We start from the raw sequence: 27,410 nt of genomic DNA, 5'->3' as shown, positions 1-27,410 counted from the left end.
AAGGTTTATGTGATCTTGTGATCTGCTTTGGGATCTATCCTAGGTCTACCACATGACAGGCATAGACACGGTCCATTGTACCAAGCAGGTGGGTAGAAGATGTTCTGAGGAGTAATAGGGCAGTACAGAACAAAAAAGAAGACAACACGATCCAATTTCCTTTATCCTTTTCCAGTCCCAAGTCCACAACAATACTCCACAATCCAAATCCAGCATCCAGAAGAGATCAGAGAGATCAGGTCCCAGGCTGAAATGTTCACAGGTAAGAGTGAGACAGGTGAAGCTAATGAGGGTAATTCATCACGAGACCAGGAGCAAGGAATGGAAGCTAGCTGACAAAATAAGAGGAAGAGGAAGTGCTGACACTTCTAGCCACAACCAATATAAAGAGGAAGGGGAAAAGACTGGGAAAGGACTGAGAAAAGCTGACTTGTCTAACATCAGCTGAACAGAGGTTCCCATTAGTTATGTTAACTACTTTGATGGCTAGTTACCATGTATAGGCACTATCTGTAAGTGACTGTATGTCCAAACTAACTGCCATGCGTGTACGACTGTTAAGTACAGCCGTGTTTCTTATGTTACCATGTACAGGTAAGTACCTTGTTGTAACGCCAGGCCGACTGTCTTCGCTGCCTCTGCTTCCTGTCAAGTGACTTCCTGTTGGGCCGTCATGTAAACAGGGACATGCCAAATGGAAGTCGCAAAGTATTGTTTTGCCGTTACAGACTCTACCAAGAGTTTCCCAGTTTTTGCCCGTTCTTGTTTCATGTTCATTGTTTTGTCTTGTTTCATTGTCTGGTTTTCTTTCTTACTTTGAACTGCTCTCTTGATTTTGATCTTGGTCCATTGTCTTGTGTTTTTGGATTACGCTCCTGTTCATGTTACTGTTTGTTGGTGTTTGAACACACTGCTGTAATAAAGCTTGCGCTTGGATCTTGCGTCGTCTCTGAGTCTCTGTTACACTTGTGTTTCGCTCATGTGCCTGTAGGTAGAAGATATTTACCATGTATGTGCCAAGGAAGTACACATACTGTACATTCAACGATAGTCACTAGAAGTTAAGTGTCCCCAACCAAGCAAGCCAGAGGAACCAAAACCCCATGCATACAGAATGGAGACAAAAAAAACCTTAGGAGAAACCAGACTCAGTTGGGGTCAGTTCTCCTCTGACCGGACGCCCAGCACTTAACTTCCAGTTCAATTTTAAACACAGCTGTGTCAGATAGTGTAAATGACTTAGTGTGTGTGTGTGTGTGTGTGTGTGTGTGTGTGTGTGTGTGCATCAGGATCTGGTGATTGGTCCACAGGGCGCATCTAGGTTTTCTGGTCTCTGATGAACATAATCTCTGGGTGCTGATCCACCATCTAGTCTGGATACAAACTGTGAAAACAGATTGAGAAAGAAACAGGACTAATATTAGCGTAGATGCCATTCTTTTTATGATGTCACAAGTACATCGTATTGTAGGAGTAGTGTTCCCGGTTCCAGCAAATCTAAGTAATGCCGCCTAAAAATCCTTTAACGGATTGGAGTAATAAAAGGTGTGTTGGTGTGTTTTGTGTAGGCTAAGTTAAAAAGATGTGTCTTTAATCTAGATTTAAACTGGCAGAGTGTGTCTGCCTCCCGAACAGAGTTAGGGAGATTGTTCCAGAGTTTAGGTGCTAGATAGGAAAAGGATCTGCCGCCCGCAGTTGATTTTGATATTCTAGGTATTATCAAATGGCCAGAGTTTTGAGAACGCAGCGGACGTGCAGGACTATAATGTGATAAGAGCTCGCTCAAGTATTGAGGAGCTAAACCATTCAAAGCTTTATAGGTGATTAATAAGATTTTAAAATCTATCCGATGTTTGATAGGGAGCCAGTGCAGTGTTGACAGAACCGGGCTAATATGATCATACTTCCTAGTTCTAGTAAGGACTCTGGCTGCTGCGTTTTGGACTAGATGAAGTTAAAAACACACCCGCAATCACACGTTAGAGGTTCTGTCATCTTGGCTGGACTGTGATATGAAGACACATCTAGCAATAGTGTGAAAAGCACAAAACAGGCTCAATGCTGGTTTTTGATCAGTCTCAGTGTGGACAGAGGACCGAAACAAAGAGAAAAGGATGTATTTTCAAACTAAAACATTTTAGTGTGGACTTAAGTGTGAAGTTTATTGACATTTACAGGAGCCATAGAATGCATTCATACTGTATTTTAAATTGTTCTCTAATATCTATATAGAAGGTGTGTGACTTAGGTAAGAGCAAAAAAAAAAAAAAAACTTACGTGGTCCCTGGGATGAAATGGTCTTTTTATTTGGAAGGGTCATGAATACTTGCAGAACTTCTGATGATTCTGTTGGAGGTGGTCTAGAAAGTGGTCTATGCAAACTTTTGGGGGTAGTGATCCCGTCTGTCACGTCACAGTCAGTGTTATGTTCAGCCTATTTTTCAGTGTTTCTTTTCATGCACAAGATTTACAGAAGAATGCAGAAACATTGGTGTTTGAGGGTCACGGTCATTTTCATGTACAGAACTCTTATTATTTAACTATACCAAGGTGAGTACAGTCTGTAGGATCATTATCCAGGATGTTATGTGATGTGAAATTTTACATGACTCTGGTTGCTTTTGCATGTGAAATGCATTTGAAATACCCAAATAGCTTAGTTTATGATCATATTTCTGTATTTGTCTCCAGTACAGAACTTATTCTATAAGTAACGGGCCATCAGATCTGCCTTTTGTCTTCAGTGACACCATGGGCTTAGAACCCAGAGATTTACAAGGTGTGCAGCCAGAAGACATTATCACGTGCCTTGAGGGTCACCTTAAGGATGGATACAACGTGAGGAAGAAACCTTTACCTATCCATTTATTCAATGTCTGACACTGCAGAGTTATAAAATAGTGCCTTTCTTCACTTGTCCTTATGAGGAAGCGAGATATAGGACCTCCTTCTTTTGTTTTTCTCTTCTATTTTCACATTCAGTTCAATCCAGTAATGCCTGTTTCAGCTAAACATGAGGGCTACAAAAGTGAGACGATCCGTGAGGATCTGATATACTGCCTTGTCTATGTCATAGCAGCTGACAAGATATCACTGATGAATGAAAAAGTCATTCAAAAGATGAAATTTATCAGAGAGATGGCCAGCAATTCAGGTGAGTGTGAATACAATTTGATACTCTGTTTAAAACTTAAAACTAATCGTTTATTAAATTGTGCAGATAGCAAATGATCTACTCTACAGAAGAAAGCGTGGATCTGAAAATAAATAAACTGCATCTGATTCACTAAAGAAGCACAGGCAATGTGTAAACATGTTCATGAACTTTAATTTTTCTCATGCTGTGTAACGTTTAAAACTTTACGCTCACAGTTGAACTGCCTCCTATGGTTCTGTTATAAACCGATAAACAAGTGCGTGGTTTTCTGGGAACTGGTAAAGACAAGGATCAAGTAAAGCATGTTGTTATATATCATCAAAATAGGCGATCTGCCATTTATAATCTGAATGTTATGAAGCGACAAGAATACTTTGTCTGTTTTTTGTAGTTAGTTCATTGTTTTCCTTCATTATCTTGAAATGGAACGTTGCGACTCCCGACAAATTTCATATGTAACCCACATTTTTAACTATCATGTGCTAATTATTGTGTAGGTATTTTGCATAACTATTAAATGGTTTATACATTAATAATCATGTTTAATCATTTCCTCTAATATCATATTGGTGTTATAGAAATCATGTCCAAAATTATACTATGTAAAGATGAGATAACATCCTCAATTTATGAATTGGGAAGAGAAACCTGGAAAAAACAGTGTCTACTGATTAAAGCATTAATTTGGGTTTAAATACTCATGAGAATCATGCTCTTAGCTGTCAGCTCCGGCTTGTAGTCATGTCTTTATCTTTCAGGATCACTTGAAATTAAAGGCCGTTGTGTTTGATTTGACTGGAGCTGAACTTTCCAGGACAGGATTGGGAACCCCTAGACCGTACTCGGGATGGAGCGTCCTGTTTACGGTGTGTGTGAGCGCAGGTCAATCCAGTCTGCACAGTGTGCAGCAGAACATGGGAAATGTAGTCCAGGGTGACAGAGAACAGTCTGTGTGGTGTGAAGGTCTTCAGATTAAACCCTCGAGAGAATCAGCTTAAGAATCAGCTTATAATGATGTACAGTATTGTAGTTCTTCTAAAATAAAGGCAGGTCTGGCTCATCAGAATACCAAGCATGTTTTCTTCTCTGTGTAATTCAAATATATATTCTGCCAACATATGAGCAACGAATGCTAAGAGAATCCCTTGAAGCTTTACTTTGAAGTATTTCCCTCTAGAAGAAGATTCTGGAAGTAATGTCAATACTATATCTATTCAAAGTTTTATTTTATATTTTGTGTGCGATATATTTAAAAGGTATGCTAGGTTATGTTCTGTGTGTGTGTTTGTGTGTTTTATTAAAATTCAAATCAAATTCAAATTCAAATTTTATTTGTCACATACACATACATACATGGTACGACATGCAGTGAAATGTGTTTTACAACCGTCCAGCGTCCGAATAGAAAACAATATATATATCTATAGAAGAAACAAGAAAGAAAACAAAATATCTATCTATATATATATATATCTATATCTATATATATATATATATATATATATATATATATATATATATATATATATATATTAAATATAAAAATATATATACACGAAGAAGTGTGCAAAGTATAAAAGGTAAAAAAATTAAATAAAATATAAAATATAAGTATAAAATATGGCGCTACGTATTTAAAAGGTAAAAAATGAAATAAAGTATAAAATATAAAATATAAAGTGGCTGTGTAAATGTCCAGTTGTAAGTGGGTATCTGGGGAAAGAGGGGTGAACATGGGAATCCTGGTGATTAGGTGCTGGGTGTTCTCTGGTTCAGACTCCGAATGGCCTCATGGAAGAAGCTCCTCCTCATCCTCTCTGTGTTTGCCTTCAGGGAACGAAAGCGCTTTCCTGAACAGAGAAAAGAGTCCATTGTTGGGATGGCTGAGGTCTTCCACGATCTTCCTGGCCCTGGTACAGCACCGCTTGTTGTAGATGTGCTGCAGCACAGGGAGCTCAGCTGACCCTCACCACCTTCTGAAGGGCTCGCCTGTCCTGCATGGTGCTGTTCCTGAACCAGGAGGTGATGTTTCCCGTCAGGACACTCTCGATGGTGCAGGTGTAAAAGTTCCTGAGCACCTGAGATGGGAGTCTGAAGTCCCTTAAGCGCCTCAGATGGTATAGACGCTGCCGGGCCTTCTTCACCAGGGTGTTGATGTGACAGGACCAAGACAGGTCCTGCGTTTTATCACTTCTTGTACTGTTTATATGGGATTCTGTTTTTGTCATATGATTCTGCTTGAATTGCCCTTGTGGGATTAATAAAGACATTACTTTTAATGGTATTTTACAATGTATTACTTTCAAGTAATCCCCTGAAATGGGCTTTTAAAAGCTGCTGTATATATGTTTTTGCTGTACTTACACACTTTGTCCAGCAGAAGTCACTAGTGTCTGAAGAGATTCGAATCAATGAATCACTTTCAGATCCGAAGCTTCATGTTCGTTTCTCCAGTCACTACTGAACAGAACACGCCTTTTCTGTTATCTATTAATCCATAAGTCGTTTATTATTGAGATGTATTTTGTATGGTGTGTACATACTGTTCTTTTCTGCAAAAAACTGTTTTGCACGTGATATTGGTATCAAAAAACCGTATTTGAACAGTACTAGTCTGTTATTGTCTTCACTCTTGTCAAGATAATCCCACATCTTGGGCTGCTTTGGGTTTGTGTTGATTAACACAATCTTAAATAATTAAATCTAACCCCTGTTTTAATTATCACTTGCGTCACAGCCCTTTCTTAATTAGTTCATTATTTCCTACATTTATGAGCAGCTCTCATGTTTGATATCTCTGATATAGATCCGCAGACCGCTGCCAGATAAACGTAAAATAGTATGGATATTAGAACACTTGCTTTATTGTGTTACCAAAAAATATCAGATGATTTAACAGTCTAAACAATCAGTAGATTACTTGATCACAGAAATAATCATTAGTTACAGCCCTGTGTTAGTTTTTCTCACTTGCTAAAACAGAATTTCACACGCTCCATTTTCTGAAACCTTTAAACGCAAAAACCCTGACTCTCGCAAAATGAGACTTTGGCCTCGAAACCTGTTTGACCTGTGTTCAGCAGACTGCTGGGGGTGTTGATCACAGCCCGCGGCCGTCAAGAGTTGGTCTGGGGATCTTTAGTCATCCAGAGGTGTGAGGATATCTCCTATGCCTCAGATGCTGTGTTGAGTTTGTCGATGACAGCTGTTCCAGTGCAGCTGTGGACTTTTTCCATCTCAGAGTATCAGCTATGATAGCCCACTATCACAAAGTGATTTGGTTCATTCCATGTGAACGAGTCATTTCCTACCACTTGCCAAGGCCTTTTGGGACTAGGAACTCTTCTTTGGTGTTCTCGACCGATGCTACATTGCCACCAATATTTCAATATGTTGTCCTAGATCTGCTCCTGTGTGACCTCTGTGGATGTAGTCCTTTCATAAACTCTATGATTTACCCTCCTTTGAACATTATGCCATCGACTTTTGAGGTGTCACATCGGTGGTTACAACACTCTCAAATGAGTGAATATCGTCTTTCTGGAGTTGGATTAGTGCCCTCTGGAGGTGAGAGATTTCTTGAGCATTCTTTAAGATGAATGAAAAGCACCTGTGAACGAGCTTGAATTTCTTGTGAAGGCTCCCGGTCTATAGCAGGAAGGTTCTTGAAAGCATTGTGAACAACATTTTACTCGAGACGTTCTCTTCTGAAAACAAGAAAAGGTGGTTCCTCGACAGAATCACAGTAGAACAGTTCATAAAACCAGGAACACAAACATTTCATTAATAAAACCAATAATGTTTTCTTTATTGTAGTTCAAAATTGTATTTATAATCGATTGTGTGGTACATACGACAACAAGAAATAACAGAAGCTGAAGTCATGCAGGTCATGAGATCGAGGTCACTGAAATGAAACTGCAGTAGAGTAACAATTATATCGTTTGCTGAAGAAGGGATTTTGGTTTCATCATTATCTGCTCTCAGGAACACTTCATTTTAAAGTGCTTTTCTGTGTGTACATACTGTGTCAAGAACTAGGTGCTAACTTCTGGCAAGTGTGTGCACAAACTATAAAATAAAGTGTCAAATTTAAAAAATTAATTACAAAGAAACTACAATCACAAATGGATGGACTAAAATAGATTGTTCAAGAACGCTAGTCTTTAATTTGGTGTTTAGCTGAGGCCTGGAGTTGTTTGACATATTATAATTACCCAGAGTAAATCACTGCTGTGTGCTGACCCACGTTCACGTGTGTGTGTGTGTGTGTGTGTGTGTGTGTGTGTGTGTGTGTGTGTGTGTGTGTGTGAGTGTGTGTGTGTGTGTGTGTGTGTGTGAGTGTGTGTGTGAGTGTGTGTGTGTGTGTGTGTGTGTGTGTGTGTGTGTGTGTGTGTGTGTGTGTGTGTGTGTGTGTGTGTGTGTGTGTGTGTGTGTGTGTGAGTGTGTGTGTGTGTGTGAGTGTGTGTGTGTGTGTGTGTGTGTGTGAGTGTGTGTGTGTGTGTGTGAGTGTGTGTGTGTGTGTGTGTGTGTGTGTGTGTGTGTGTGTGTGTGTGTGTGTGTGTGTGTGTGTGTGTGTGTGTGTGTGTGTGTGTGTGTGTGTGTGTGTGTGTGTGTGTGTGTGTGTGTGTGTGTGTGTGTGTGTGTGTGAGTGTGTGTGTGTGTGTGTGTGTGTGTGTGTGTGTGTGTGTGTGTGTGTGTGTGTGTGTGTGTGTGTGTGTGTGTGTGTGTGTGAGTGTGTGGTGTGTGTGTGTGTGTGTGTGTGTGGTTTATGAGGACACAAGTGTGTATAATGACATGGGTAGTACAACATAAAAATGGCTGATGAAAAGGCTTAGAAAACATACTAAACATAGTGTTTAATGAAATTCAGAAATTGCCAGTAGTTTCCTGTAAGGGGTAGGTTTAGGTGTAGGGTGCTTTATAAAAATACGGCTTGTACAGAATAAAAATCATTACACCTATGAAGAGTACTCATAAACCGCAAGTGTGTGTGTGTGTGTGTGTGTGTGTGTGTGTGTGTGTGTGGGCAGCAAAACCTTCTCTCGTTAGGCGTATAACAATGATTTACATGAATAGCATAAATTAAAAAAGAAATACAAAAAGGACCATGTACAAAAAGTAAAAAAGAGACATTCTCCTCAAAAACATGGAAATGGTTCAATAAACCAAAGGATTTAAAAGACAGACGTATTGCTTGTAGGGGTGTTTTTAAGGCTGTGAAATGTGTATGTGATGCACTGAAATGAGTCGAACACGTTTGGTTGGTCGTGCCACTGATTCACAAACCAATCACTCCTCGGTCAATAATCCTATCCTCGAGGCACTGATAATGCTAGTCGATATAAAAGTAATGAAACATGGGATAGTTATGAAGTATGAGCACTTGGTGGCCGTCGTTTCAAGTGAGTTTCCGGCGATTCCCTTCTCTGATCCACCGATGATTCATCGTGTTACCTGAGGTAGATCATCCCAGGACCAGATTAACAGCGGGGCGTCTAGCTGCTTCAATGTGACTCGGACCCAGAGGACATTCATATACTGATTCTCTGAATTAAAGCAAAGGACTTCGCGTATGTGCTTTTTCAGTCAAGGCCTCAGTGGCAGTAAATGTGAAGGTGACACGATCGCTGTTAAAACTGAGCTCCGATCTAACCCACGGACGCGGCGGAGTCGTAAAAAAAACTGTGGCAGTTCTCGTCAAACACTGAGATCTGCTCCGGTAAGGCCAAAACTCTCCTGTAAACGTTCCAGAGCAGCGTTCCTCCAACATAAAAGCAACCTCACCGAGAACACTGAGACGGCATCAGACAACATCTGCTCTGTGCATTAAAGCAGCAAGACCGTAATTTCTCTGAGAAAATACCTCTTAGATAGTTGCATATAAAAAAACACTCACGGCTGAAGTGTGCAGTCACAAAAACACCTTCCCTATCTTCCCAGCTCAGGAGGAAATGAACACATATGGCACGGCTGACGTTCCCTTTAACACAATACATGAGCCACTTCATATAGTCTGACATCAAAATATGCATAGCTAGATTATGAGAGTAAAGGAAACATGGGTTAAAATAAAATCCCTTGATTCTTCTCTTAGGGCTTCATCCGTCAAAGCACCAGCAAACATCTTCCCTTCTTCACCGATGATTGTCTAACTTTCACTTCCCTTTTAAAGCCTAGAAGCTCGGTACAAAAATATTCAAGGAAACATTCTGAAAGATGCATAGCTCATAAATCACATTGGTGGAGAAGCCCTGTTTTATGCCCAGCCTGCACGTTCCTGCAGATATAGAAAATCACGTCAGGACTCTCCACACACACTCACACACTCACACACACGTCAGTCAGTCTGTCAGTCGCTCTCAGATGACGGACTCGGGCTCCTCGGGCTTCCCCTCCAACTGCACACCGTTCTTGTTCTCCAGCATCTTCTCGGTGGGTTCGGCCGCCGCCGGCTCCTCCTTCCTCCTCTTCCGCGCCTCCACCCACGGGATCAGGCACAGCACGGCCCCGCCGATGATCGGAGGAATGCCCGCCAGGTAAAACGCCACGTCGTAGCTGCCCAGACGGTCTCTGAGGAACCCTGCACACAAAACCAGACAGAAGACGGTGTCAGCCACGACAGATTGAAGACCACGGCACAGTCAGAACTTCTTCTGGGGTCAATGGCTGGCCATTTTGTTGATATGAGTTGATATGAATCTTTAGGGTCTTAATGAAAAGTTTGTAACATAGTTTGTTTGAGATATTTACCCTGACAAAAACGGTTAAATGCTAATGAGCTCTGCTGAAACCGGCTAACCCAAATGGTCGTTGGGACGTTTTTAAAATTGTAATAAAATAAGCACTTTCAAATCACAATCACAGCCAATATTTTTATTCACAATAGAAAATAGAGAACATAACAAATGTTTAAATGGACAAATGTTACACTTTTTCACATTTGATGCCTGCTACAGGTCTCGAAAAAGTTGGCACGGGGGCAACAAAGACGTTGTAAAAGCAAGATTCAGCTGGGAGAACATCTCATTGTCATTAACTGGTCTTTAACATAAAAGGGATGTCTTGAAGAGGCAGAGTCTCTCAGAAGAAAAGATAGACAGAGGCTCTCAATCTGTGAAAGAGTGCGTAAAAGGGCAAAAACAAAATGTCAAATTGCAAAGGCTCTATAAATGTCATCATCTACGATGAAAAGGATTCAGAGAATCTGTATAAATCTGTTATTAAGGGACGAGGCCAAAGACCTTTCTTCAGGTCCTCAGACTACACTCAACAATTTCCATTTCATCCATTTCAAAGTGGAAAAGTGTACTATGGTCAGACGACACAATAACATTTATCTTATCTGTGTTTGATTGTGAATAAATATTGGCTCATGTGATTTGAAATCCTTTTACTTTTCATTTTATTTCAATTTAAAAACGTCTCGACATTTCTGGAATAAAAAAATCTAATGTGACTTCAGTGCTTTAGATGGTGAGAGTTAATGACAGCTGCTCCGTTCATTATTACATCCAACAACAAAACACACCTCAGTCACTAAGGAATCATTGTTGTCTACAACCACCCCGACATGGAAATAATGACACAATGATGAGCGCTCGCTCAGGGCAGAGCTACGGATAACACCAAATCTGAGAAGGGCTTGATTTGAGAAATGATTTTGTGAAATTTAAAAGAAAACACTGTGGATCTTTATCGTTATATGGTGGTTGTGTACAAAAAATAAATACGACCTCATGTTACGTCAATCACTCTTACACACTGCCCCGAAACATTCATCAGTAATAAAATAATATGGATAGGGTTTTCTTCATTTTTCACATGCGTAGCAGGCATTTTGAGAGGTGTTTTTGACAATCCAGAAAACCAGATGGACGTCTGTATTTTGGTTTGGTTACCTGCGATGGGAGGTCCGACGGTCATGGGGACGGACATCATGCCCAGCAGGAAGCCGATGGCCTGCGACACGTTCTGGGAGCCCACCAGCTCGAAGGCGATGGGAGCCATGATGCAGATGAAGCAGCCGTCGAACAGACCCATGAGCAGACACACGGCGATCAGTCCCTCGAACACGTGACACAGAGGAATCATCATCGACATCAGCCCGATCACCAGGAACGAGGACACCTGCAGAGACACACACACACACAGAGAGAGAGTGAGCGAGTGTGTGTGTGTGAGCAGGTCCAGACAGCTCTCGGATCAGTGTGTCACCTGCAGGAAGACTTTGTTGACCCCAGGGACGTAGTCGGCCACTCTCCCGAAGATCAGGCGACCCACTCCAGACGTGATGCCGATGCAGGTGAGCAGAACCTCTTTATTAGTGTTCGTACCGAAGCGCTCCTCCACATGCTTCATCTGAGAGACAGCATCGAAACACATGCATTAAAAGCATCAATATCATTCACAGGTTTCCTACAGACTTGTTTCCTCAGATGTCTGTGTGTGAAAACACAGACGGATCACAAGACATCACTGATCTCAATGAGAGCCCAAACCATACACACACACATTCAGTACACTTTATATTAATGTTCATGAAGAATAACCCCTGTCCTCAGTACTGTCATGTAAACCATTTTATGGTTACGTTTCCCAGGAAGTGTTCTGCTTGTGTCTGACGTGACAGGAGCACATGACCGCTTCAGGAGGTTAGAAATAAGATGATATTTTGAAGGATGTGATTAACCATATATTTGTTGTACCCCATTGGCTGGACCATTATGGAAATAAAATACCAGGGAAGTCAATGGGGAGCAACAACTGTTCTCTAAAATGTCTTCATTTGTCTTCAGCAGCCAAAAAGAAACTCTGTAAGTGTTTGTGGTAACATGAAACGTTCATAGCCTGGACTTTATTCCACATTGTTCCAAACTCTCAGCCCGTCAGAAGCATCTCTGCCTGAAGATTCATACAGATATTGTTTGTAAAAGAACACCAGTGGTGCATTTAGAAAGAAGACGCCAGTGTTTCACAAGCAATCACCACCACTGTGTGTGTGTGTGTGTGTGTGCGCGTGTGTGTGTGTGTGTGTGTGCATGCACTTATGTGTGTGTGTAGAACGCACAGGAATTCACCCGGGGTGAACAGGCAGGAAAAGGGGCCTGTTTTAGGGACTGTTCTGTTACAGCACTCCAAACAGACACCTTAACCCACTTCCTGCACAGCACTCTGTGTGTGTGTGTGTGTGTGTGTGTGTGTGTGTGAGACAGCAGCACACCACCCAGCCATTCATCATGACTGCTCATTATTCATATTTACTGCCAGCACACACACACACACACACTTTGAGAGAGTAGCACGTGAGCAGGTCAGATCCAGAGGTGTGCAATTAGTACAGAAGAGAACATGAAACAGGAAAAGACAGGAGCAGATGTAGACAGGATCCTGGGAGTTTGGGTTCCTCCTCCCAAAACACACCAATCTGAGGGCTGGGAGAGGAGCGGCCCACACCGCACACACACACACACACACACAGTTTCACAATGAAGAACATAATGCCTGGCAGTCTGAACATCATCAGCAATGTTGAACCCGATTAAGTTCATTCTTGACCTGTGCTGGACACTTGAGGAGCACACAGACAATACTCCTGCAACAAAATATCAAAGGTCTTTCTGCCTTAAAACGTGTTGTATGTTTAATGTTTAAAGCATATAGGCATGAATGGGTCTGAAACTCTCTCTCGTTGACTTGGGCTACTGTAGGAAGTGAACGTTTTGAATGCTTTGTGCTGGTCATGACCTCCTGACATAGATGTGGTTCATTGGAATTGATTGGTTTTTCACATTAATTGGTCATAAAATGTCACCTGCTTTTCATCAAAGTCACAAGTACTTAAGCTAACGACCCACAATTCTAAACTTTCATGTCTTTATTGAACGCATCCGTGCTGTGGAAAAAGAAATGAACTTTACCTTGTTCTTGTCACGAGTCATTCATGAGCCACTTGTTGACCATGAAATATGATCATTTTTTACGTGTAACTATCTTACACACATTTAGTCTATATTATGACTTTAATGAACACAATAACCAGTTAAATCCAACCCACTCTAATGGCTTCACCACCACTTTAATTATTAACGTCTAAGTAGTGTAAATGTAATTTTGCGGCCGTCCTGCAGGCTGTATGTTTTCCCTGACAGCACACGTAAGCAGCCTTGAGAAATACTCAAACTGAGAAACAGGAACAGCTGTGGTATTTGTCTTGAATATTTAAAATACACAGAGTGTGCTGGGGTTAGTGTGTAAATCATACCGTTAACATTTTAATACACTTCAGTCTGCACATGCAGGATGCTTTCATTATGAATAGACTATATCTTTACTTCGGGCAACAATGTATGTTCATTATAGTATGCTAAAAACGTGAAGGCAGGTTTTGCAGCTGCTTATACTTAGAAACATCATTGTGGCTGTTGTTTTGTTAAAGTCCAAGAGATTTTGCAATGTTTTTGATGATGACGGTTCATGAGTGACTGCAGGTGAACCGCTGGCCTTTATCTGCTGGATCAAGATCATAAACGAATAAAGAACGGACTCTGACTGCTAAAAGCGCTCATCTGCATTTCTTGAAGCTTCATGATTGCTGAGGTCAGCGGCTTCAGAAACGCAACATCATGACTCCGTCAGCATCTGTCTGTGTGTGAACTGATCACGAGAGCAGAGGTTTTCTCCAGAGAACAGGCAGTTACACACAATGCGTCCCAACAACATTCAGCTGTATAGAATATATAACGTGTCCCAACAAAATGGCTTAGAAATTAAGTGATAAAATGTGGTGAGCTGTGGGATGAGCGAAAGTAGTAGAATGATTATTGACAGAGGGGCTCATCTCTGTGCGTTTGCCTACAGAGAAAATGTAAATTTCTGAAAATGCTTCCAAGCAAGAGCAGGTAAACGATAAATAATAAAGGGCCAAGAACCGATCCCTGTGGGACACCAGTCATAATTAGATGCTTTTGTTTTAACAACTAAGCCAGTTTCGATCTGAGTGTGACCTGAGAGATTTGAGAAATGAAGGACCAACAATTCCTATAGACTACAATCTATCTAATAAGAATTTAGGCAAAATAGTTTGAACGTTGCCGTCAGAACTGAAAAGAACAAAAGCCAGACTAAATGTAAATAGCATGCAATTAGGTGTCTGAAAACATCACATTCAATGATCCTTTTAAAATATATTATTTCCGTAATAACTGCTCTTTTTTAAATGTTAGCTAAAGTGTACAGAAAGCAACCAAAAAAACCACCAAGACTTCTTGTCCATTCTGCTATCCTACAAACACGATCAGGAAAAGACATGTGGCATATTTAAACTTTTGTCAACCATACACAGAGTAATATATCAGAGCTTCCATGCTAACAGTCACGACTACTAGAAACTATGTAAACAGAAAATACGTGAAGAAAACACTTCTGGGTGTTAGACCTGCTGTTGATCTGGAGTGAGTGGAGATCGCTGCGAGGACTTCACAACAACACCCAAACCCTGCGAAGCCATGTGCCCTCTAACCCCAAGGAACATGCTTTTATTTTGACTTGAACAGTTCAAGTGAGCTCTTCAGCCTCTGGCAGATGACAAAGCCATGCTGAGATGTGTGTTTGTCCACCGCTAACCTCCTCGACCGGCAGGAAAACATCCAGTGGATTCCGGACGAGAGAGCGGCTCTCCACAGATAAACAACCTCTTTCCCTTTCGGTGCTGCCCATCATCCACCCTCTGCAGGACAACTTAACCTGCGCAAAACACGTCTGGAGATACTACAATAACAGAGCCGATGTTTGTGTAGAGCGCAGTCTGCAGCTACGCCCCGCGCTCCTCAGATCAAATTGACTTCATATATCGGAAAACCTCATAGCATCAACATCCCTCCACACAGGAGTCCAGTTTACAGATGAAGGAACCGCACTGATACTCTGCTGACGGGGCTCTCGTGGGCCATCTGAGCCAGGTCATCATTCCCAATCAACATCAAAACCTCAACCTGCATTAGTCAAAACACACATAGACGTCTGTCTGTTCCTCACACAAATCTTCATTTCATTTGCACTTAAAATGCAATCATGTGAACTACTGCTACAATGTTCTCTGAAGACTCTGAATATCTCCTGATCGTCTGATCTTTAACGACTGGACAGAATCGCTTTCTGAGAAATATGTCAAATAAAAAAAAATGACTTTGACTTTTGCTATCCATCATCAGCTTTTCTAGACTGTCTAGATGTCTAGATGGACCAGAGTGCTGTGGATTATTGTGATGGTTTTATCAGCTGTTTGGACTATCATTTTGATGGCACCCAATCACTGTATAGGATCCATTGCTGAGACAGTAACTCATTTACATCATGGGTGGCCTGTGGGTGAGCACACTTTCAGCTAACTTTCATTACTAATTATTCCTTGAAGGCATACAGAGTTGGAACAACATAAGAGATGGTGAGAGCGCTCTTGGGTGAACTATCTAATAATTTTGTGAGGATGTTCCTGAGACATTGTGAAGTCTAAGAAAGAAGAGAGGAATTCAGCACACTCACCAGATGAACGTAAGGCACAAAGTATCCGTACAGCGCTGCAGGGATCCCAAAGGCCCATATGCGATATCCCAGAGACCTCCAGATGTGCACGTTAAACACCCTGTTGAGAGAGGGACAGCGGCTGCCCGACTTGCTGCTGCTGACAGGTTTGGGCAGCAGGGGTTTGTAGGTGAATCCCGCCAGCATGAGCAAGAACATGAAGACGCTCAGCACACGCAGCGTGTTGGCGAGCCCCACACGACCCAGCAGACCGGTCAGCATGTACGGGAGCGTGATGGTGAACACGCTGCTGCCGGCCGTCACGATGCCGTTCACCAGGCCCAGCCTCCGCTTGAAATAGTGTCCCAGGATCACCAGACTCGGCTGATATGCAAAGCTGCAGCCACAGGCGAAGACTATGCCGTAGGTAAAGTACAACGGGCCGAGAGACCTGCAGAGAATGACAAGCAGACATTTTAAATCAATGCTACTATTAATGTAATTCAAAACAAAATTGTGAAATTTCTGAATTCTTCAGCATCTTCAGCGTTTAATGTTCACTGTAAGTAACAAATAGGTTGAATTTCCTAAAGAGTGAACCACTGTAACTCTTTCAAACACTTTCAAAACATTCATCTGTTCATCATGGAAAAATAGATGTTTTTTGTGTTCAGTTCTGCTCATGCGTAAAACTAATGCTTATGCTCTCCATTTCAGCAGCATCCTGCAACATGTATTTAGAGTATCATAACACATATGCACTGATAGGGATAATATGCAACAAAGTATTTTAAGTAATCAGCTTACTTTTTAATATTTTTACAGACTTTAATTGTTGAAAGCTTCAGAAGCATATGTCTTCCCCCTTTGCCTTGACAGACTAATACAACATAGAAGAGAAGAGAAGAGAAGAGAAGAGAAGAGAAGAGAAGAGAAGAGAAGAGAAGAGAAGAGAAGAGAAGAGAAGAGAAGAGAAGAGGGCCAAATACAGAGCCTTGTGGGACCCCAGTCTGAGACCAAAAGTTGGTCAATGTACAATGTTGTATGTTTGCGTTTTATTAATACAAATAAACTCTGGGTCTCAAAGGACTGAGTATGACTAGAAGATCCTTCAAATCATTTGAATTTGCTATCAGTCAATTGGTCAATTGTTTACAGTCAAACACACTCAACAACGAAGTATGGTCACTTACCATCTGCTTCCAACTACATGTAATGAAAGCTTAGATTTAACTGCTTAGCAATAAAAAGGCGAGGTAAGAATGCACTTACGTGACAAAGGAACTGGCCAGAAGTCCCACAAATGCCACAGCTGCCCCTCCAACCGCTGTAATCCGGCAGCCGAGCAGATCGGTGAAAACACTGACGATCGGCGAGCAGAAGAAGATCATGCCCATCGAGAGAGAGCCAACCCATGCTGCACACACAGAGAGAGCTCATTTATATGAAGTCTGGGTGAATGACCCTTCCAGGAGAAATATCTGAATGCGTTTACAGCTCATTCTAAAATCCTGTTTTATCCTGATTTACATTAAAAAACAAAACAGGCCAGACAAGAGTGCCCCAGTGTCCATCAATCCAAATAAAACAACTAAATTATTAAATTGGGATGAAAGACATAGAGGGGAGAAAAAACTATTACACAATACCTAACCTTAACTGAGCTAACAAAGGTTTTTCATGCACTGGAAGACAAGCGTGACTCAGACACTACTGAGTTTGACTTTTCTGCAGTTTCTCATAGGAAGTCAACGTGATCATGTGATGATCTGAGTTATGGAGCCAGTCTCTTTGATACAGAAACACTCGTCCATCTAACTTCCCTAAAAAACACCACATGTCATACTCAGGGTGTCCTAATTTTCCGCTTTATTTGACCAAAACTCTCCTAAATCTTGTATGAAAAAGTTTTTTATTAAATAAAAATGAAGACAAGGACCAGCGATGTGGCGACCAGCTGCTTCTGAAGAGCAGGACCTTAGTGAAACCTGGCGTCTGTTCCAGTCTGTAATGATTCATCATACACTTTGTTAGCACAGCAAACAAAACACTCTCGTAAGCGTCCATCCCAAACACACACGACAGACGGACGGAAAACGCACTCACAGTCTGTCTGAGCGAGGCCATCATGTGCGACATCAAACTCCTTCTATTTCAGCTCTAAACACAGCTTTAAAAGATAATAGTTCAGCAAAAGATGCTGCTAATTTAATTCAGTTCAAGTGCTGTTTTCATCTGATACTTTAAGTGAAACTATTATTAAATATTAAACCCCGTCTGAAGTAAACACTGCTGATTTTAAACTGAAGCTCAAATAAATCTCTACTGACTTCTGTTAAGAAATATCAACTTTTATCAACAATTCAATTACTTGAGTTAAAAAAAACCTTTTGGTATTGCAAGAAAATACAAAAAATACATAATGAGTAGAGATTTGCAGAAAAATAAAGATGTTTGGCAACGGATCAGGAGTGACGCTGGATCGAATTATTATAAATATAAATATTTTATTATGGCAGAGCCCACTAAAAGCCTTCATATCCCATCTTTGAGGATGTCATTTTTCACGTATGTCGTCTTTTTGGTGGCCAAAACTGAGCAGAGCACTTCTAGTAACTGACTGCAGTGAGACACTTCATCTGTCTTCATCTTGAGTTCTCGTCCTCAGACGGTTCTGTTGTTCTGTGTTTTCACTCTGGACCATGGAAACACCAAACTACGGAAAGAGAGAAAAAGCGTAGCTGTCTCTTCACACAGAGTTATGTTCTCCTGTTCCTGAAAAGCAGCTTCCTGAGAACAAGCCTCGCGCCTCCAAACACTTGACTGTGTCTGATTTCTGACAGGAAGTGAAGCGCTGCAACTACAGGAACCTGTGACCGCCACATTCACAAACACTGATATTAATGACCATAAAGCTGAAGATTATCACACTTGATGATAAGGTTGTGGTTGTTATCATTAAGTTCAGAGCGTGTTGATCTGTATTTATGCTGACGGACATGAGCTTCACAGGACAAGGTTCTTCAGTGCTCAGCGAGTTCAGTTTCAGTTAAAGTTTAATTATCAAAATGCATTTCTAATCAATTTAATTTTTCATAAACCAAAATACAATCTGACTCATGTAATCAAATGAAATTGAAACAAATCCTTTTATTTTTACTTTTATTCACAATAAGGTCTAGAGTTTAAATGGAAATAAAAAAAATTGTGATATTTTTCTTAAAATGCTGCTTTCATATGACTCTGAGAAGTGATTTCTACTGAACGACTGAAGTGCACGTGAGTACAGATACACAGTGAATATAACTTCAGGAGACTCCTTTAGTGAGCTTTTCATAAATATAGATGTGTGTCTGGATACACACTATAAATCACTGACACTAAAAATATCAGCCAGACGCACATCTTTGACCATTGTGCCGCGTCTCACGCTGATATTTTGAGCATCCCAGCACAAGTGTTTTTAAGACGGTGTGCTAAAGTTAAAAATAGTCCAGCTTTTACAGAGACGCCTGGAGACTCTGAGCAGACGCCTTGAAGAAACTCCGGACCTCACAGGACCCCTTCAGACTTCAGATCAACAGCCCTGCACACTGATCAATCAATATCTAGTCTAAAACCTCACGATCAGTAAACTTCACTAAGCATTATCTGTATTACACCTTATTTACAGTATGTTTATCTCAACACCTTTAGATGGCCATTCACTGATTTGAACGATAACTTATGAGACAGACCTACTGTGAGCTCTAAGGACGTTAAAGGGTTAATTCGCCCCAAAATAAAGTTTCTGTCATTAATTACTCTCCTCATGTCGTTCCAAACCCATAAGACCTATGTTCATCTTCAGAACACAAATGGAGATATTGCTGATGAAATCTGAGAGCTTTCTGACCCTCCAGAGAAGATCCAGATCCAGAAACATATTCCAAGTCTTCTACTGGTTTTTCATTCTTTCTGTAGTCACCCACACACAGACATTTTGTATTTACATTTACATTTACATTTAGTCATTTTGCAGACGCTTTTATCCAAAGCGACTTACAATTGAGAGTACAACAGCGATTCATTTTTTTAGAGAGACAAACAGACAGTGTAAGTGCTTATAACACCCAGTCACAGGAGTGTATTTCCATGTTTTATGGGTTCATTCCATAAGTGTAATGTACACCAACTCTACACCTAACTTCACAGGAAACTGCCTTTTTAGATTTTCAAAAATCATAATCCTGTGTGTTTCATAGGCTTGTTTCTTCATGGGGACCTAAAATGTCCCCACAAAGACTTCACTGGTAGTTCAATCCTTGTGGGGACATTTGGTCTCCTTAACTTGATAAATACCACACACACACACACACACACACTCCAGGGTCCACAGCACGCTGCCTCAGGCTCTTCCTGAAGATCACAAAGGCTTTATGGCATCAGCCAATCCTTCCGCTGAGTGTTTCCAGCTCTGAGCTCATTACCCAGAAGCCCTTCTGATCCTCAGCATGACTCTGCAGAATCTGAGCAGGCTTTATGGGGATCTGTGCACAGCTGGTACACATTACTCTGACCGCTGGAGAATCTGGCAGTAGACGAGAGAAGCGTACAGTAACATATAGGACAGGAATGCTGCTAGAAAGGAATCTCGCTCTGCTCGTTTTTCCATCGGCAAAGACGATGGAAACATAATCACAAACATAATGTAGTGAACTCAAGTACTGTAGTGAACAGAGGTTTTTGTGTAGTGTTTCAGGAAGCCTGGATGGAACTTAAGCGTCCCGTGTTGAAATCTACATCCCGTTGTGTAGAATATAAGCCGGTTTAATTTTACCCCAAATCATTTCTATGCAATCTGCCAAAAATCAACACTATGGGAAAAAACAAGACTCCTACAAACAGAACCTCTATTGTAGCTTGTCAGAGAGTAAAAAAATACAAAATACAAATACATTAAATTAGAGTAAAGTTTGAGTGTTAGATTTATATATTTATTTCTGTAGTGTTCGACAAGCTTAAATGAAGTGTTTCTGAGTTTCCTTCAAATCGGCTCTCCTTAAAAACCACAAGTCGACCCTGAAGATCTAGTTAATTACAGGCTTATCTTCAATCTCCCTTTTCTGTCAAAGATACTAGAAAAGGTAGTATCCTCACTATTATATACCTTCATAAATATTTCCAGTCTCCCATCATCTGATTGTAGTTCTACTGGATCTCAGCGCTGCGTTCGACATGATCAACCTTTTCTTCAAGAGACTAGAAAACTATGTTGGCATTAGAGGAACCGCCTTCTGGTATCTATCTAACCGCTGTTTGTTTGTGGCATTAAATGAGGAGGTATATCGCTCACAAGTGAAATATGGAGTTCCTCAAGGCTCAGTGCTAGGACCGTTACTTTTCACACTTTACATGTTACCTCTGGGAGATATTATCAGGAGTCATGGTGTTAGCTTTCACTGCTATGCTGATGACACTCAGCTGTATATTTCATCACAGCCTGGTGATACACACTAAACTGAGAAACTGGATGACAAGTCATTTCTTATTGTTAAATTCAGAAAAAATAGTGGTGTTAATTATCGGACCTAAAACACTGTCTAACACTTGATGGCTACTCTGACAATTCTTTTTCATCTGTTAGGAACATAAGTGTGCTGTTTCCTTGGAAAGATTAGACTGTAATGCTTTATTGGGTGGTTGTTCTAAACGCTTGATAAACAAACTTACTAGAACTAGGAAGTATGATCATATTAGCCCGGTTCTGTCAACACTGCACTGGCTCCCTATCAAACACCGGATAGATTTTAAAATCTTGGTAATTACTTAAAAAGCTCTGAATGGTTTAGCTCCTCAACGTCTCCTGCGTTCTCAAAACTGGCACCGTTTGATAATACATGGCACCCCAATTATAGTTTTTCCAAAATACATCTACACAATCTCTTTTTTTAAATCTATATATAAATATACACCTTTCCCTACCCCAACAAGTTCAAATTAGTATCTTCATGATATATATTTGTACCTTTTTAAAAAAGTTATTAATGTTGAATCTTTGCATGCACAACTGAGACCCTAAGTGGAAAAGAGTCACAAAATTGAAGGAAAAAAGAACTAGTCTAAGAAAGTGTGGAAATACAGCAGAATCTTCTGTGTTGGTTATGAATCTGCTCTCTGTCCACAGGAGCTCCTCCAGGCCTCAGAAGCGTCTGAACTCATGTTCTCTCCACTCATATCGGGCCCTTATCAGCACACAAGCAGGGGCCACATCTCCTTTCCCACAGAGCTGATAGGGTGATAGGGTGATGTTGCCATGCTGTAGAGTGGAGGTGATTGGACGCTCCTCACCGTTACCGTGTTTACCTTACCTGTTTATCTGCAGGAACCTTCACCTAAAGCATGTGTCAACACAGATCAAGTGCTCTGTTGACCATTAACTCACATGTGCGGCAGCGCACGTGTCGCCTGCTTCACCACAGGCCAAACACCGCCAACATGAAGGAGGATCTGGACGCTGTGGACACGTCCGGTTCAATGTCTGCTTCCACAAACTCACAGAGAGCAACCCACGAAGACCAGGGCTGAGCTCACAGCGCAAAACAATCATCTTATATGTCAAGGTCAAGTCAATGAAAGACGACCAAGTAGAGATTCTACAGGAACGATAACAATCAGCCTCAAACATCCACTGCTGCACAACACACACGCGGAGCTACCGACCTCCCATCGATTGTAGCTCAGGACAAATACATCAGACTGATTATAATGGACATCTTTATGATTAGACTGAAACGGCTAACTAAACTATTTTTTTCCATTGAAATTTTTATTTGGTTTACATTGCTAAGAAAAAATTTCAAAATGAGATTATTATAGCTTTGGTTTTGGGAGTCCCCAACAACAGGTTGCCATGCATGCAATATCAAAATTGGTGGATCTGCATGATAGATGATTTTCAAAAATCCATAATGGGGCGCTTTAAAACTGTATCTTTTACTGAGTCTTTAAGTGACTAAAATACTGTAACTGGGATTGTTAGGGATTCATCTGGGTTACGAAAAGAGTGTAGTACTAGACAAAACTAGTTGGTTGTGTTCCTCCTGATGTGTCAGATATTGTGTGTTATTAATGAGACGTCTAGAAGAACCGAGCCGATATCGTTCTGCTGACGCTGGAAGACATTTCCTTTGGCAGTTGTTCACTTTGTAGAATTCTGTGTTGGCTCTTATCTCTCAACATAAACACAACACGACTGCACTGATAACAGAACACATGCTCACGGCCGCCCAGCTCATACGAACAAGCAATGTCAAAGCTGCTTCTCGTGAATGTTGGGATGTCTGATAAGAACCAAGCTTTACGGAGCTGTCCGCTTCCACCCTAAAAACACTGATGAAAACAAGCCCAGAAGCACTCATTACTATCAGCTCTAACACATCTAACATCTAAATGCATAATTTAGTTACTTTTTTATGGAAAGTAAGGCGTTGTGTTACTTTGAGCTGGACTTGCTTATTTACATTTTATAACAAAACAAATCCAAAGGTTATATTTTTTTGCCACTGTAAAGGCTTTTTTACATAAAGAGTCAAAAGAATGAGCCTCAAGCCGAAGGAAGTATCTCGTCTGATTCTGTTACCTACAACACTGCTCAAAAGACTTTCAGAAGAACATCGAAATCTGAGCTTGTTGTAATTACGATGATGATGCAACCTTGCAAATATTATTTAAATCATGTTAGAAGAATTAGTCTGAACTGAGCACCTAACATCTCCTCAGTCACTGTTCTCTATCCTGCAGTTACTGTATGATTGGAAGCGTCTGAAAAAGGAAGCAGACACGCGTCTAACATCATTACTCACGTCATCTGCAGCTTAAATGCCTCAGAAAATCTCATTTCCCACTCTAAGTGTATTTTGTGAGCGTTAGGATAAGTCCGATCAGACGAGCAGCCATGCCCGACTTACAGGAGCTTCAAGACAGATCTCAAGGACTTTAGATGGACATCGGCCAGGCCGAGCGGTTGCCAAGGCACTCTGAGCGGTTGCTAAGGTGGCTAAAGTGAGTTAACGGCAGGTCTTGTGTGGGGTTTGTTTGACAAACGTGAGACTCTGAACATCAGACAAGTCAAAGTCAAACTCTACAGCGCTTTTTACCAAAGCAGCGTCACAGAAAGTCAGCATGTTGATGTTTATAATGTCTTTATGCCTTATAGTCAAATTCAGCAGATTAGGCCTGGATGGAAATATACTTTACTTTCTTGCACCAATATGACAATCAAGCAGTTGAGAAGATTTAGAAGATTTGTAAAGACGTTTCTTCTGCTCACAAAGCTCATTTATATTTGATGTAGAACACAGCAAAAGCAGCAACATCAAGAAATGTTTAACAGATGCTTTCTGTTTGAATACAATTTTTAAATCTAATTTATTCCTGTGTTTTCAAAGCTGAATTTTTAGCATTGTTATTCTAATCACATGATTCTTCAGAGATCGTTCTAATATGCTGATTTTTTTGTTTAAGAAAACTTTAGCAGTGAGTGATTTGTGAAGGATCATGTGAAGACTGGAGTAATGAAGCAGAAAATTCAGCTGCGCTTCACAGAAATAAACACAGTTTAACACATATTATATATACAGTATATATGTACATTAAAAGAGAAAACTGTTCTATTAAATAGTAAAAATATTCACAGTATTACTGGTTTGTTGTAGTTTAGTTTAATCAAACGCAGGTTTGGCGAACTTCGTTAAAAGTCCTTCTGCTCAAAAGTGTTGTACTGCTGGTGTTTGTGGATAAACCTGGACACTGTCTGCTCTGACCTCTGACCTCTGAGTTGACGTGGGCACAGTCAGCTGGACGTGACAGCAGCGTTTCATGAATGAATGAAGACACTGCTTTACTGAGCGCACTATTCAAGGTCCAGTCTGTCAGCTGCAGAGGACAAAGACCTCACAGCTACATTCGCTCTGTTGTTGTGTTAATGATTTTAAGAGATCTCCGCTAAAAGCCCTTCATTACAATCACAATGGGTTTCTGCGGGTCTTCTACACATCTTCAGGACTTCTCAGAAACCGTGAGCGCGCGAGGAATAAGACTTCATGGTTTCTGTCTTCTCTTAAGGGTGCTTCAAAGTCATTAAAAAATATGTCGAATAGAGATCCAATAATTCTGACAAAATTAACAGTTAAATGTTTGAAGTTCAATTTTCTCACATATGAAGAGAATATGGACGACTGGTCTTCTCGGTATCGTTCTCTCGCAGGACAAACGCTTTCAGATAGATTCACTGGAGAAACAGAAGGACCACAGAACAGCCTTTCTGTTTCACAAGGTTCTTCAGATCATAAAAAGGTAAGAAAGAGATGGTTCCTCCATGGCGAAGCTTTTTAAGCAGCCTTATTTTTAAGAGTGTACATAAAATAGGTTTTGTTTTCTGAGACACTGATCAAAGTGAAGCGAGAAAAATCATCTTCATCATCATCTTGTTCTTGTTTTAAGCATCAACTCCCTTCATTCTGTTCAGTTTGAGGAACTTCATGTGTTCCTACATTTTGCAGATGTTTCAAGAACATCTCAATATGTGTATGTTTTTAAGGCAGCGTCTCAGAAGAAGCTCACCCAGATTGACGTGAAGGTCTCTGAAGATCTTCTGCACACACACATGATTATAGAGTATCTTCACTTTAATGAGTAAACGGGCGACGTACGGGACAACCAATCATTGACAGGAACACTCCTCTTCTGGCGTTGGTCAATCAAGACTCATTGTTCGGGACGTTAAGATCTCTTTTCAGTAACTCAACATCTCAGCTCTTCTCTTGATAAGTACACTTTGTTAAAGTTTCTCTGGCAGTGCCAAAGCGTCTCCAACGAGATCGAGTCTGTCCTCTAAACCAGAAGGGCTTCATCTCGTAGTTTGGTTCAGTGACTTACAGAAACATGAACTGAACGCCCAAAGCGTTTTCTAAAAACAACGTCAAGTCTAAGCAAGAGTTCTTTTGCTGTAACAATGATCTATCATCTTTTATGTCATCATAATACCATCCACAGCTTGTTTTGAGCTTCACCGAGCTCTAGCTGTAGTAGATCCCCATGTTTTCATATTTTCCTTCTCTCGCTTTCTTAAGGTTTGTTCCTGAATGTGTCTCTGGAGCCGCAGCACAGATATATTTGTAGCGAAAGCCAAAAATACACTGCATGGGTCAAAATGATCAATTTTTCTTTTGTCCCAAAAATCTTTAACAATTATCTGCCATAAATGTGTTAAACTTCATTTTTATTAGTAAAGCGTTGCTAAGAACTTCGTTCAGACAACAAAGGCGAACTGAAAAGATGACTTTTATAACTTTTTCTAACATAAATCATTTTCTGCTCGAGGGTCTCAACTAATAAACAAGATCTGTCTCGAGACGCCATGAATATGATGCGATTTCCTGACACTAAACGTACTTTCTGTATGACTTTGTTTCGAAAGCAAGCGAAGGGGTGTAATGTTTCACTTCGCAGCTCACACACACACACACACACACACACACACACACACACACACGTGGATCGTTACCTGTTTTGAAGCGGAGGTCTTCGTCGTCCTCCTTGCCGAACTCCTTCAGCAGAGACATGAACAGGATACCGAACGCGTTCTGGATCCCGAACACCGACCCGTTGCACCACATCGAGGCCAGCATCACCACCCAGCCCCAGCCGCCCTCCGGGGGCTCCGGCTGCTCCGGCTGCCGCGGCGCGTCCGCTGCGCACTCGCCGTTCTCCCGCTTCGCGTCGGGTTCCGACCCGGCCTCCGACGCGGGCTCCGACCCGGGCTCCGACGCGGGCTCCGACGCGGGCTCCGACCCGGGTTCCGACGCGGGCTCCTTCATGCTGGTCCGGTCTGGATGTGGAGAGAGAGAGCTGATGATCTTCGCTGGGGTTCCTCGCTCGCTCGCTGAATGACTGACTGTAAGCTGCTGTTGCAATAAGCTATAAATACAGGCGGGGGCGGGGCGTGAGCGCGGAGTCTCCTGCTGGAGCCTGAGATTCACACTCAATAAAACACAGCGGCATCAGCTGCAGCACAGCCATAGAGTGTGTCCGAGGGACTCCCGCAGCTGGGCTGCATCAGCCACACACACGCTGTCCTCAGCCGACTCGGGGCCCGGTGCAATGCGCGGGGCCCCTCGGTCCGGTCCGTACAGCACTCTGGGTAGTCAGTCTGAGCACCATTGTGTGCTTGTGCTCCTGTGACGTTCTGGAGGGTGAGGGGTCCGTTCACCACAGGGCCCTCTGAAGTACGGTCCCCGTGTGACTGCACCAGATGCCTAAGGACGGCTCCGGACACACACACACACAAACGCGCTCTGACTGAAGAAACCCGCATCTGTTGGTAGGTATGTTTTGAAGCGGGGATGCTGGTTTAAACCAGACACATAAATGGCGGTGCATGCAACGATTCTGTCAGACGTTCCGCTCTCCAGTTACTATAGTAACCCACATTCACTCCACATTGTGGAGACTTTCTACGCTTATGGTGTTCAATCCCGTCAGGAGAGAGGCTAAGAGCAGCCTGCACAAGTTTTACAAAACACACACCGAGTTGAAACGCGCTCCCAGAGATGATTTCCTGCATGTCGACACATGGCTCTGGACCGAATACAAGCCCTTCAGGAACATGTGCTGGGCTAAAGCCCGCCCAAACGGTACGCCGTGTCCTCAAAAGCAACCCCAGGAGCCTCTGTGGTGTGTGTTTTCTGTA

At 41.6% G+C, this 27,410-nt stretch overlaps 1 protein-coding gene across 2 annotated transcripts; it reads right to left on the bottom strand.

Annotated features, from left to right (window-relative positions):
• Positions 1-8,386: 8,386 nt before the first annotated feature.
• Positions 8,387-26,799, bottom strand: slc16a10 (solute carrier family 16 member 10). Of its 2 annotated transcripts, XM_043219658.1 has the most exons (7): positions 26,513-26,799; positions 26,226-26,476; positions 16,952-17,096; positions 15,701-16,130; positions 11,375-11,518; positions 11,059-11,287; positions 8,387-9,740 (listed from the first exon to the last, which is right to left on the bottom strand). In XM_043219658.1, exons 1-7 carry the CDS (start codon positions 26,536-26,538, stop codon positions 9,520-9,522), a joined length of 1,446 nt encoding a protein of 481 aa, XP_043075593.1. In that variant the 5' UTR covers positions 26,539-26,799; the 3' UTR covers positions 8,387-9,519. The 2 variants fall into 2 exon arrangements, with proteins under 2 accessions (XP_043075593.1, XP_043075592.1); XM_043219657.1 differs by having other exon boundaries at positions 26,226-26,798.
• Positions 26,800-27,410: the final 611 nt, after the last annotated feature.

The sequence above is a fragment of the Puntigrus tetrazona genome, chromosome 20 (genome assembly GCF_018831695.1).
Source record: "Puntigrus tetrazona isolate hp1 chromosome 20, ASM1883169v1, whole genome shotgun sequence".
NCBI classification, from domain to species: Eukaryota; Metazoa; Chordata; class Actinopteri; order Cypriniformes; family Cyprinidae; genus Puntigrus; species Puntigrus tetrazona.
This window is presented reverse-complemented; position numbering and strand designations above follow the sequence as displayed.

What these genes read in the sequence shown, in the direction of transcription:
- slc16a10 (XM_043219657.1), bottom strand. Translation starts at nt 26,538, where the DNA reads ATGAAGGAGCCCGCGTCGGAACCCGGGTCGGAGCCCGCGTCGGAGCCC. An exon ending in TTGTGCCTTACGTTCATCTG is followed by an intron (nt 11,519 to 15,700) that starts GTGAGTGTGCTG and finishes GCTGTCTCTCAG; the next exon opens with ATGAAGCATGTGGAGGAGCG. An exon ending in TCAACAAAGTCTTCCTGCAG is followed by an intron (nt 11,288 to 11,374) that starts GTGACACACTGA and finishes GTGTCTCTGCAG; the next exon opens with GTGTCCTCGTTCCTGGTGAT.